The sequence below is a fragment of the Megalobrama amblycephala genome, linkage group LG10 (genome assembly GCF_018812025.1).
Source record: "Megalobrama amblycephala isolate DHTTF-2021 linkage group LG10, ASM1881202v1, whole genome shotgun sequence".
Classification (NCBI taxonomy): Eukaryota; Metazoa; Chordata; class Actinopteri; order Cypriniformes; family Xenocyprididae; genus Megalobrama; species Megalobrama amblycephala.
In genome coordinates, this window is record NC_063053.1 from 13,547,190 (window position 1) to 13,561,369 (window position 14,180).

Sequence of the window (14,180 nt, forward strand, 5' to 3'; positions counted from 1 at the left end):
ACAAACGCCAGCTCTGAGTTCTGGAGAGCTAGAGAAAGAGAGAGAGCAGGCATTTGAGATACACTGTGAAAAAAGGGTGTTTTCATAATGCACAGAGAGATCCATTTTCTTGTCCAAAAGCAGCTGGACACATAAGACTGTCTGCCCACAAAGAGCTGATGGCTGAAGCTATTGAGATGCCAGCCAAAGTAACATAAGACTCTTTATGTTATAAAAGATCACATTAGCAGCGGCTAATTTTCCTCACATAAGAGTTCTCTCTTTCAGTCGTGCAGACGCTCCACGTGTCATGTGAGACGTTTGTCGGTTTAATCAGCACATGTTGAAGTCCTCGTCACAGCAGAGACTTCCACTGCCATTCCAAACATCTGCAATGCAGCAGTGCACAGCACACACCCGACTCACAGCAGCCATTGTGAGTGTGTGTGTGTGTGTGTGTGTGTGTGTGCGGAGGAGATAGACGCCATTTCTAGGCACTGGGTGATGTTGAAGCAATAAGCCACAAGAGGCTTTGCATTATACAGTGATTTTATGACGGATAGGGGTGCTATTATTAGACACAAAACATGATAAAATCACTGTACTGTAATTCACAGACTCGGGTGGGTTATAGTTTTACTTAAAACGCCGGCAACAACAGTAGATAACAGAAACCTATCTTGAAATAAATAGTGTATGATCAGAATTATCTGCGATTAGACAGTTACTGTAGGTTGTTTGCAGTTTCCAGGCAGCATAGCAACTTGACACACTAATATTGATTAGTGTATTAACATTGATCAAATTTGAAATTAGAATTGGAAAAATATGTACTATAAATCATTAGTGTAATTAAGGCTGCACAATTAATTGAAGTAAAATCAGAATAATGATATGACCTTGTGTGGTTTTTACAAGGTCACTCTCCCTTACTAAAGATAAAAGTAAAGGATTGAGAGATAATAAATAAATAAATAGTATTATTTTAAAATAATATAATATTTATGTTGAATAGGATTGTCACAAAAAAGAGATTTGAGTCTATAGTCATTTTTTGTACTCGCTTAAAAGGTAACTAAGTTTCCATTGTGCAGGATTGGGGAAAAAGGACAAGTCATTGCTTGCTAATTTTGTAATTTTTGCAGACACTGTTGTGGTTTCAATGTGTTTTTGTGGCAACAACATGAGATGTATGCATGATCACATTGTGGTTCATAACAAAAATAATCACTATATTTCTTGAAACCAAATCACATTTGAAGCCATAATTTTCAGGAATATAATGCATTTCCTCTGTCCTTTTCTCTCTTTCACTGTCTCTCTGTTGGTTAACTGTGCTCTGTATACATAGCTCTGTATCCTTTGGTGTATCAGCTTTGCCTGCATGCCGTCTATCGATTGCCTTTACTCCACTGCGTGACTGCAATTGATCGGAATATAAAGCAGGAAGAAGTGTGCTTCACCACAGGGCTACACACGCAGACATGAATACACCGTGATACATATGTACCACACTGGCTGTGGTCAGCCTTTATGCCTGATAGGATGCTGGGAGCTTAACAGATTTTATTGTCCACATAAATGATGTTGCATAAGAGGAGGGAGTGAAGGAGACTTGCTATCTTTATTAAGTAACTCAGAGTGAGGCCGCTATCATCAGTCCTACATCATACTGTGTGCTGATATGCGTATCAGGCTCCTGGGTGTGGCTATCATACAGGTACTGTACAGGATAAGGCAGAACATGCATTCATGCATATCTCTGGTAACAGGGAGAGGATCATTTTACATGGAAGCTACTGCTTTTTTAATAAATATTTAATAAATAAAAAATATGTATTTAATAAATATAATACATAGTACAATAAATATAATATTTTACTATATATATATATATATATATATATATATATATATATATATATATATATATATATGAATAAATAAATATTTATTTGCATGCAATTTGTTTTCTTCTTACTGATAAAAAATTATGTTGTCTATTGAATAGCATAGTTATCATTTCTGTCTTTAGAAAGCAAAATTAATTATAAATATTATCAAATATGTTAATTGTATTTCATTATTAAGTGCATATTAAAGGAATAGTTCACCCAAAAATGATTTACTCATCCTCAAGCCATCCTAGGTGTATATGACTTTTTTTTTTTTCAGACAATATATATTTAAAAATATTCTTAAGGCAGGAACACACAAAGTTTTTGTTCGTTGGCCGACTAAGTGTGTTCCACACCGTCGGCTGAAGTAGGTCTTCCTTGGCTTTCTTTCGGCCGATTCGACATGTTGAATCGGCATCGGAGCTCGACGGTCCATCGGGGCATCTGATCATTCTGATTGGCTGTTCAGCTTCTGCCACCTGCTGGTACGGAAAGGCATTTCTTACACAGGCGCAGAACAGATGTGCTACTTGGCCGTCGAGCGTTGGTTTGGTGTGTCAGAGCAACTTTGGACCCAGACGCTGCCAACGTGAGCCAACCCTGCAGGCTGCTTTTGTCGCCGGCTTGGTGTGTTCCTGCCTTTAATCCTCCAATGTTTATAATGGTTGTGAATGGGAGCCCAAATTCTGAAGACAAAAAAATTAATCCATATGACTCCAGGGGGTTAAGAAAGGCCTTCTGAAGCAAACTGATGCGTTTGTGTAACACAAGTATCCTTATTTAAAATGTTATAAAGTAAAATAACGAGCTTCCAGCGCGACAGCCATACACATTTGACGTACGTTCAAAAAGCGTTAACTTCCCCTGACGTAGTACACAATGCCATGATGTACTACGTGTTATATATCTCCAATTATGTTCATCTGAAAGAACCTAGGATGGCTTGAGGGTGAGTAAATCATGGAATAATTTTCATTTTTGAGTGAACTATCTCTTTAACATAATTTTCCTTATATTTTACAAACCCCCTAGCACCACCTAGTGCCCCCCTGGTGAGGATATTCTGGATATTACAGAATAAATTGGTTTTGAAAGAATGTGATTATGCATGTTTGAGATGGTATTAAAATCTCTAACTTTTGGGATCTTAGGGATCTAACTTCGGGATCTTGGAAAATCTGACAACAGTTGAAATATTGCTCTTCTGAAACCAAGAAACAAGTGAGATTAATAATAATAGTAATAATAATAGTTGTTGTTACAAGTAAGTTTTCTCTGAGGGACAGGAGAAGCAAAAGTCTCCATTTAATCTCATTGCCATCTCGGAGAAAAATATATTAAAGAGATCTCATTTATGATTTTTCTTTCCTAATGGAAAACATGTTCCCAGGTTCCATTGCTTGCTGTATTGTTTTCCACTGAATACCTCTTCCTCTGGTTACATCCATCATTCTTGTCACTTATTCCCTGTGTTTTTCCCTATTGGCTTTGCTCTGTACTTGCACCTTGGCATGGCTGTAGACCATAACATTGTGCTACAGTGGGACTTCAGGGCTGTTGTAAATGACTGGCCAGAGAAAGAAAGCCCTGAGCTTGTCAGCCAACAGAGGGACCACGAGCACAGAGTAGCCTGGTGAACTATGGCATGAAAGGTGGTCTTCTTTCAGTTACAGGAAATTGTCATTGACCTCTGCATTTAGATAAGAAATGGAGGGAGAGAGATGGGTGAGATAGTAAGACAGCCAGAGAGAGATTGTCAGTATTGTCTGACATTTCTAGCCAACAACAAGTGCTCTGTAATGAGGAAATTCAAATCTATGAGGACAAGGCCAGTGGAGCTTAGCTATTGACTACATCACGTCTATGATAAAACAAATGATTGAAGCCTCAGCTTGTAAACTGTGATCTTTTTTTGAAAAGATTTGTATCAGTGAATCGCCGCTGCTGGATTGCTGAAGCTCCATCAGAGATTTGACATTTGGCCAGATATGAGTATTCATAGATAAGCAGCTATTTTGTTGACTTGCTTCTCTCATATCACAAGCTTTGATGCATTTGTTGACAGAACGGGAAGATCTAGTGGCTCGGCTTTACAAAGCACTGGACACTGAAACAGAATCATGGATAATATGTCCTTACAGAATACTTGTTGTAGTCTGTTGTTTTTCAAAGCCTAAAACTGCATTTACACAAGTTCTAATGACGATTATTCTTAATTTCTTAATTAAATGCCTTTTAAATGCTTCAAATGGTGTTCTTGGAGCTGGTAAAGATCTTAAATGGTTTAAACAAAATCCGCTCATCACCTAGATTGCCTGTTACTGTGATTATGCTCTTCATATAAACACCTTTAGCCGCGATCTGCCGGCTTATGCAGTGTTATGGGCATAAGTCTTCATTTACTCACCCTCATGTTCCAAACCTGTATGAAAATGTTAGCTAAACAGTTTGACTGTTGACTTCCATTGTGTGGACAAAAAAATACAATAGAATTCAATGGGAACCAAAGCTGTTTTATTATCAACATACTTCAAAATAGCTTCTTTTGTGTTCAGCAGATGAAAGGAATGCATACCGGTTTGGAACGACTTGAGGGTGTGTAAATGATGACCGAATTTAGATTTTTGGGTGAACTATCCCTTTAAGCTTTTTAAGTTTTAGTGAGACACATAAATCATCAGCTAACTATGAGAGTGTTGTCCACACTACTGTCTGTCCCCTCTGCTCTCTGTATTGCTGTTTCTGAGCTAATCGATTCTCTGTGACCTTCACTGTATGTCAAGCCGCCAGGCACTCTGGGGGGATGTCACATCTGAGAGACGGCATCAGTTCTTGGCCCTAGGGAATCCCATCCCTTAACACCCCACACCTGCCTCGTCCCACGGAAACAAACTAAGACAGAGGGGATGTCAGGGTCTGAGTACATCTCCAATCTCTTAGACACTTGGCCCTATCTCACCTCCTGACAGAGGAAACTGACAGTCTGGAAAAAAACCAGCCCCTGTGAATCCCAAGGAAAGGACTCAGTAATGAAGCTGATGGACTACTAAGCTGTTATCAATATCATCAGTGTTCTGAAGGATGACTAATAGAGATCTTGTCCACTGCACAACCCTTTTTGCTTTGAACACAAAGCACAAGTGCTTTGCATTGATTTCGACAGCAGTTTGTCAAAAGGTCTGGCAATGCACCCAGATGCTATTATTGGAAAATGAATTGAGTTTGTATTAAAAAACATTTATAGTTATATTTATTAAGGTTCTAAGATCCTCCTCTGGGGCGTTCTATTACCTGGCGGCCTGAACGCATGCCAAATTAGCCTCAGAAGAACTGGTGATATTTTGAAAAAAAAAAATAAGCATGAATATGTCATCACCCACAGCTGATACTCATACAAATTATTGGAAGAATCATGCAAAATTAACATTAATTTTGTTAACTGTTTATTTATATATTACACTTATATAAAAATGCAATTAATCATGCTCCTTGACCCATGAATAAGTTCCATAATAAGCAATTCAATCTTCAACGTTGACGTTTTTTCCTACTCTGCAGTCATTATCTGCAATTGGAGGCTTTCTAACCAAATATTGATATCTTGTAATTAATTTGTTTAATTGACACATACAAGTGTAATTTGAATGAATGAAAAGAAATAAGTCAGGTTTATGTATATAGCACTTTTCACAATACACAGTTTCAAGGCAGCTTTACAGAAAATCATGATGTTGATGTTTATTATATGTTAATATCTTGATGTCTCGCATTTAGCAGAATACAGCCGGGTGATAATATAGTTTACGTTTTATGTCTATATAAACAATTGAACAGTTGAGATTTGCTGTTTGGTATACAGTAAATTGCTTTACAAGAGTACACTGGGTATGCGGATAAAGTTTGATGTACTATATATGCAATTTTAGATATATTTCTGGGTTTCACAACGATAGATAGCAGTTGAGATTTGCTTTATAGTTTATATTGTTTTGTCAGTGTACTGTATGAGGGTAAAACTGGACATATTATATATCCAACTTTAAATATATCACTGGGCAATATTATAGTTTACATTTTGCAGTGATATAAACAATCAAGCAGTTGAGATTTACTAATATATAGTGCTGATTGTGAGTGTACTGTATGTATGTGAATAAAGATGAATATACTTACAGTAGTGGTAGGTTGGGTTTATGCATTTGTTATGTGCTGATATTGAAAATTATGAAACCTGGAATTTTTTGTTCAAATCAGTTTTAAAAATTTAAGCAGTTTAACTGAGGAGTTCATTGAAATGGAAATTGGACCTTGCGCATAACACATTGTACATAATATATTTTCCAGATAGAAAATTATTTAGTGTAATTGACCATGTTCTTTTGGTAAGTTTTGGTAAATCTTGTTTGTTCGTTATATGAGACCTTTGTCCACCTAAACATACAGTGTCCTCCTCCTCTCACTTTATGGTCTCTAACCATAGCAACCATTCAAATGTTCTTTATTTCCGGTGTTTTTAAAATACTAACGTCAGTCAAAGACTCTCAGACATATTCTTAGTTCTGTTTACAGGTTTTCAGCAGGTACACCTGCACACGTTGTGAGGACTGTAATAAGTGCAAGGTTACCTTATTATGTTGGCTTTAGCAACGTAAACTTAACATCATTAATCACAATAAAGTCTTTTTTCCCCAAATAGTAGACTCCTGTATTAATTCTAAGAAGCCAGAGAGAGTGATTACTTCATTGTTCTCATCTATCATCCTTCAGTAATGGATCAGGAGCAAACCAAATTCATGCACACTGTACAACAGGTCCATCCCTGTCAGCTATAACAAGCTGTAGTCGGCATTGTAAGGTGAATTCGGTTGCTTGTTTCAGAGAGGTATGGATGAGGCCTCTTGCATTATCTGGTGGTTATCTGGTTATCTTTAATATTGCTTCAAAGTGGGTTTTTTGGGGGGGTTATAAGACAGAGGGGATATCAGGGTGTTTAACGGTATGTTTAACTGTTTTTGTCCATATAAAATGAAAGTCAGTGGGGTCCAACACAAAATCACTGAGGCATTTTTAAAAAATATCATCTTTTGTGTTCTGTAGAAGAAAGTCATAGGTTTGAAATGAGAGGCTGTGTATTATGCCTTTAATTAATAATAAAAAATATGTGCATTATCCTCCAAATTATGACATTTAGTCACTTTTTTTGACTCGCTCGCCTAACCTTTTACTCACCTAGCTCATATTTGTCTGTTACATGACATAATTTTCCTTTTCTTCTTTATCCTTTAGCATCACCAACTCTTCCGCCTTTGAAATCAGAGCATTTCAAGCCGTGTCAGGAGAAAGACCTGGCCTATTGCCTGAATGACGGGGAGTGCTTTGTCATCGAGACCCTGAGCGGCCCACACAAACACTGCAGGTATGACTGCACTTCCTGTTTCTGCATTGGAGGGAAAGGTTCGGTCTACTGTTAACTCAGGAAATAAATGGAATCACTATGGATGGGAGGCTCTACGGTTTCACACCGATGACAATTCCATGTCCCATTTTCTGAGGGAATGATCCTTCTGGAAATATCTGTCAGTAAATCTCTCTCTCTCTCTCTCTCTCTCTCTCCCCCTCTCTCGTTTTCGTTTCACCCGTTCCTTTCTCTCTCTCTCCTCTTCCGCATCCTTTTTCTACTCTCGTGTCTCATTGCCCTCCTCTCTGGGACTCTCACTGTTGCATGAAGCTCTTAGTCATGCTAACGATGACAGCTTTGTCATAGCCTGAGAGCTGTCTAAGGTCCCTTCTCTGCTAATTAAAAGTGGCACTTTGCAGAAGTTCATTAGAGGCTTGTTTCGGCTCTGTGGGCTTTTTTTTTCCAAGGTTGAAAATAGGATTCACAAAATGGAGGCAGAGAATTTCTGACACTGACGTGTTCACCTTTTGTACGAAGCATGAGCACCATTTCAAATAACATCTCCTGGATGTGAGGGTTCACTGCCGTAGGTTTTGCATGAGCAGTCTTTTCCTCATTTGCCTAATGGAACACAGAGACATTGCATGTTTGAAACTGAAGAGCCAAGAAGGAGCAGAAGCCAAGTGTCCTCATTTTAATCAGTGGTAATTGGTGGTGTTGTTTTAGGTGGCCCATTTATTTGACTGAAGCTTAGCTAGTTCAAATGTTCTGGCTCTGATTAATTCCCAGAACACTCTTCCCTCCCAACTTAAAGCCAATGACATCCATGCATCTGTCTGGTCCTCAAAGCAAGGTTGTGATGCTCTCAAAAGATCAATTCACTGGAAAATGTGGATTCTATAGAAAGGATAAAGCTACTAAATCCATTTGCATTGCAGCACATTTCAAGGCATTTTGATCATCCACATAAAGCAAAGTACACTGTATAGTTTGTACTGAATGCCACTCTTTGTTGATATTTCAAGTATTTTACATGCATGACTTGTTTACGGTTGTATAGAACTGGGCTTTTAGCCTTGAGTTGTGCTATAAGAATTGTTTGGAGTCTTAATGAACAGCACTGAAGCCTTGTGCTGCTTTAGATGTGTTTTTTGAGACACTATACTGGTTTCCTCCAGACCATCGTTAAACATTTTTTTTCCAGTGAATGCATCTACTTCAGCCAAAGTGTGTCTTATTATTTTATTAATAGATTTAATGGTGTTTGGTAAGTGCATCCTGATTTTTATAGATATAATGATTGAATAATGGCCTATGTTCCATTTAGTCATTATATCTAAATAAAAATCCTGACTGCCCTGCCCTGCCCTGCCCTGCCCTGCCCTGATCCTCTAGCACAGGGATGGGCAACTTCAGTCCTGGAGGGCCACTGTCCAGCAGAGTTTAGCTCCAACCCTAATCAAACACACCTGAACCAGCTAATGAAGGTCTTCAGAATTAGTAGAAAGCTATAGGCAAGTGAGTTTTTATCAGGGATGGAGATAAACTCTGCAGGACACTGGCCCTCCAGGACTGGAGTTGCCCATCCCTGCTCTAGCACAATGCGGCAATGTAGTTTTTGTTGTTTGTTTGTTTGTTTGTTTTTATTATTAAAATTAGATATGCAGAGCTGCATCAAGAATCAAATTTCTATAACCCGTTATGCATTTTACATTAGATGGTTATATGTTGCATTTTACATTTACTGGCTCTCATTGAGCACAAAGCATTATGTTTGAACTAGGCAACCTGTCACTTTCACTCACCAATTTACTAAAGTGCTATCACTGTAAGAGTACCATTGTGTTCAAAGATCTAAAAGCTAAGCTAAGTACCATGGACAGACAGTTTGCTCCAACCATGTATGAGGCCCCGTCCACACGGAGATGAGTTTTTGTGAAAACGCACAAATTTTGTATCAGATAGACGTTTCGTCCACACGGATCCGGCGTTTTTGAAAGGTGAAACCGCTATTTTTTGAAACCAGGTCCCAGAGTGGATAAATCTGAAAACGCCGTCTTTGCGTTTTCGTGTGGACAGCCTATCCGTATATTTTCTGAAACGATGATGTCATCACCCCACATGTCGACCCTAGTCAGACGCCGCTAACAGCACAAAACAGCAACAACAACAGCAATAGCAGACTCTAGATCAGCACTTCTCAAAGTCCGGACTCCGGTCCGGATCCGGACCCGGAGGGAATTCAATCCGGACCCGCCTCCATTTCGTATTTCAACAGCAGTAATTGTAAGGGATTAAAAATCTGGATTTCCTACTTTGATAAACGCATGTCAAAATCATTTGTTTAGTGTTTAATGTCTTTTTGGAGATGGTCCGAAATTAAAGCGAAGGCGAGATATTTAAAGTTTTCCTCCATGATTCAGTTGCCATGACAACGAGTCATGCGCGACCGTGCGCGACGCGACACTTCACGCGCAGTAAGCGTTTGAATGGGTGTGGAGCAGTGGTTCTCAACCTGCGGCCCGGCACAAATGTAAATGCGGCCCGCGATATGCCGACCACAATAATAATAATAATAATAATAAAAATTAGCATACAATTTATCTTTGTTTTAAAATTTAAATTAAAGTGAATTATTAAAAAAATATAAATGAGCTATAATGCTTTATTTGTCATATAAAATAATTTTGGTGAGCATTTATTATTTTCAGACATCAGGCAATGTAGGCTAATGACGCAATCACTCAGTTAACGAAACAAACACAAGTGCGCGCTTAGGAAGAATTCAAACAGTAGCCATTAATTTTGTAAATTCAAGCCTCAAAATTGTCAAATTTGTTATTAAAGGAGAAAAACTAAATGTGGAAGATAAAATGAAGGAACACATGCAAACAAGAAGAGTCGCAGCATCAGCAGCAAAGGTAAGAAGAATGGAAGAATCAGTTTGCTGTTAATGAGCGAGATGGGCAGCCTTCCTGTTTGCTCTGTAGTAAAGTACTTGACAAGCAAAACCTACAATTTCAAAAGACCGATGTGTTTGTGTTTGTTTGATGTATTTTAAATCAGTAAAATAACCGCATCAGCGCACCCGCGGCTGGATGAGCCCAACTCTGCGCGCGCTCGCGGATCCGATGCTGCGCGATGGATTGCGACATGACAGAATGCTTGATATCGTCAGAGATTGTAATTACAATGCGCTCAGTGTTGTTTGTAAAAAGAGCTGAGTAACATTTGCTTATTAAGGCATTTATGTGATTGTTTGGTGACTATTGCGATGATGTTGAAGAGAGTCATAAAGTCATACAGAATTAAATAGCAACTTAAAGTGATTGTATATACAGTTTGTGTGTTCATTGAGCATTACTGATTATTATTGTAAAGCTAATGTCAGTAAGTTAGTTTTTATTTGTTATTTATTGTGTGCAACATCTTGGTATAATAATAGTATTATCTGCTAATACCATAACATTAAATCTGATTAGTTTGCATTGGTGACGTCATATGTAAATTATATGCGGACCGTGAGACTTGCACTTGGACCATTGTGCGGCCCACTGGGAAAAAAGTTTGAGAACCACTGCTCTAGATGCTTGTGTTGGTGCTGCAGAAGCTACTGAGCCAAAATAAAGCGTTATTTCTAAGCTTTACTATAGTTTGTATACAGCATGCAAGGTTTATGCGCATGCTCCAAGTCTTGTTCGCTGCTTTACGTGCACCTCTGTGGCAGAATTACAGCGCCACATAATGGTCTGGTATGTATACTACATCATTTTGAGTCGTTTTAGTGGTTTCGTATGGACGCAGATATTTTTTGAGACGAGGGGAAAAAAACATCGGTTTAGGGTAAGCTCCGGCTTCGTGTTGACATAGCCTGAGTCTATGATACAACTGGCCATACAACTGGCTGATACAACTGGCATAGAGCCAGGGTCCAAAATTAACACCCACCAAGCATAAAATTCAAGTTAAAAGTGGTTGGTGAGTATGGGACATGTTACTCTGCACTTGAATGGTAACTTCATAAGATTTTTTTTGGAATTGCTACATAATATGTGAAGGCCTCATCAACATGACAGCCAGTCGCACCACAGGTCCTCAACAAAACCGTTTCCATACCGGCGTGATGAATCGATCTTCAACCAGTTGGAACTGGATTAAATATTTTGATGTTCCGATCCCAATCGGACTTATGACCCGTAACGCTGCCTGAATCATAATCATGCACTGTTCGTTGTTGGCCAGAGGAGAACTGGCCCCCTGACAGAGCCTGTTTTTTTTTTTTGTTTTTTTTTCTTCATTTTTGTCACCTGATGGAATTTGGGTTCTTTGCCGCTGTCGCCTCTGGCTTGCTTAGTTGGAGACACTTGATATTCAACAATGGTTTTGATCTGCCTCCATTGACACCATTGTATGCAAATTGAACTGAGCTGGACGATGACATCACTGTTTTCTCCAGAGCTGCTGAACAGATAAATTAACTAAAATAATAACTAATGATTTTTAAATAGAATGAATCAGTGCTGAAATGACTTAAGCTGGACAATGACACCATTTTCTTCTAGAGCTGCTGCGTAGTCAAAATTATTTTCCTGTTATCACTGTAAAGCTGCTTTGATGCAATCTGCATTGTAAAAAGTGCTATATAAATAAAGGTGACTTAACTTGACTTAATACAGTCTAAATCAGTGGTTCTCAAACAGGAGGTCTCAACAAACATCCAAGGGGGCCTCAAGATGACTTAAAATGATTTAAAAAGACACAATAAGCATGAAAATAAGCTAAAACACCTACAAATAAAGATATTTATTATTATTTTGTTATCTTATAATGAATATACATCTTTCTAGTTATGCCATAGAGATTTGGAGGGAGGGCCTTGAAGCCAAAAATGTTGAGATCTACTGGTCTACACTGAATTGGGGAAAACAATTATGGTTGGACCCTCACTGAGGAAAGTGACAATTCAAATCAAACTATATTTTATTTCATTTTTTATTTACCATAATAAATTAATGTTGCAAAGATTTGAAAGAAATTGAAGCTAAAGAGTCCGCTAAATCATTTTGCATTATTTTTATTAAACCGTTTTATACGTTTTATGGGTTTTTTAAAAAATATATTTATTCAGTTAGCCTACCTTAACAACACAGACAAAACAGGAGTGTTTGAGGTTAGCCAGAGTTTAGCAGATGGATGGAAAAAGAAGGAGAGTCACAACTGTTTTAAAATGGGGACAAGATGGCGACTGGTTGATGCTGCTCACTATGAGGATAACAAATGATTAAAATAACTGTGTTTGTGCATGTGTGAAAAAGAGGCATGGCAGGTAGAGAATCCTGTTTCCTTGGCTGCACCAAGTAAAACAACCCCTTTTTGTCTGTTGACCTAGATTCATAGAGTGTGTGGATTTTTCGTTGAGCTGCCACATCTGGTCTATAACCACAATATACAGGAACAGGAGGATGTTAGGGCTTACAGCAATGTGATTACATAGTGTGCATGGTTGTGCATCATAACCCAGAAACCCAACAATGTGTTTTAGCAGTTGTTGGAGCACCTCATGACACAAGTTGACAAATTCAACATACACCATAAAATTACAAACCTATTAGCACCATATGGGGTCAATTTGATCACATTAATATTAGGGATGGGCATTTTTCCAAAATATTGTATTTGAATACTTGGGTTCGTAAAAAACGAATATTCGAATATTCGTTTATTTAAATGAGGTTAAACGAGAAAGACGCTATTGTTTTATATTCATCAATATTTTGTAACCATTTCTGAACAAGCTTACGATTAGGCAATATACACAACAAGCTTACATTATATCTTAAGGTTTTCTTTTAGTTCAAAGCATTAAACAATATGTGTAAACAGAAAATATTAAGAACAAAAACATTTAATATCAAGCAGCGCGAGCGGGAAAAATACTAATAAAGCAGACAGCGCCAGTTATTGTAATAAACGTACATAATACACTCGAGTCAGTATATGGTTATTGTGTTTATATTGTTTCACATGTTCATGTTGAGAAAAACAATAATATCCACATGCGCGGGTCAGAAAACGAGCCGTGCTGACAGACGTTGCAGAGACACAAAGATAATAATAGCCTACATAACTGTGTGCTAAGCCAAGTTTCTAACAGTAGCACTTTGTTTTCTGTTCGTAAATAGAATCTCCCTCGACGAAACTTAAAGGAATCATATGTCTCAAAATCATTTTGCTATCAGATTATGGCGGGCCGGAAGGTCCAAAAATATGGCTACCGACTTGTCGCGGGAATTCACTATACAATTGCCAGTAGCCACTGAGTTTACCACTGATAGGCCGGCGGTGCATCTGCATACACACTCTCCTCACGCAGCGAACGACTCACTTTCCTCACGCAGCTGACCACTGACTCTCCTCAGCCGGCGACTCACTTTCCTCACGCAGCCGGCGACTCACTTTCCTCACGCAGCGGACGAATCACTTTCCTCACGCAGCCGGCGACTCACTTTCCTCACGCAGCCGGCGACTCACTTTCCTCACGCAGCGGACGAATCACTTTCCTCACGCAGCGGACGAATCACTTTCCTCACGCAGCCGGCGACTCACTTTCCTCACGCAGCGGACTCACTTTCCTCACGCAGCGGATCACTTTCCTCACGCAGCCGGCGAATCACTTTCCTCACGCAGCCGGCGACTCACTTTCCTCACGCAGCCGGCGACTCACTTTCCTCACGCAGCCGGCGACTCACTTTCCTCACGCAGCGGACGAATCACTTTCCTCACGCAGCGGACGAATCACTTTCCTCACGCAGCCGGCGACTCACTTTCCGCAGCCGGCGAGTCACTTTCCGCAGCCGGCGACTCACTTTCCTCACGCAGCCGGCGACTCACTTTCCGCAGCCGGC

General features: G+C 39.1%; 1 protein-coding gene across 3 annotated transcripts in view; it reads left to right on the plus strand.

Moving 5' to 3' along the window:
* Positions 1-14,180, plus strand: part of LOC125276803 (pro-neuregulin-3, membrane-bound isoform) — a 363,293-nt gene that overhangs the window by 229,681 nt on the left and 119,432 nt on the right. For all 3 annotated transcript variants that reach the window (XM_048204653.1, XM_048204650.1, XM_048204651.1), the window contains exon 2: positions 7,164-7,293. In XM_048204653.1, coding sequence (XP_048060610.1) covers positions 7,164-7,293 — 130 coding nt within the window. The remainder of the gene's footprint in view (positions 1-7,163; positions 7,294-14,180) is intronic.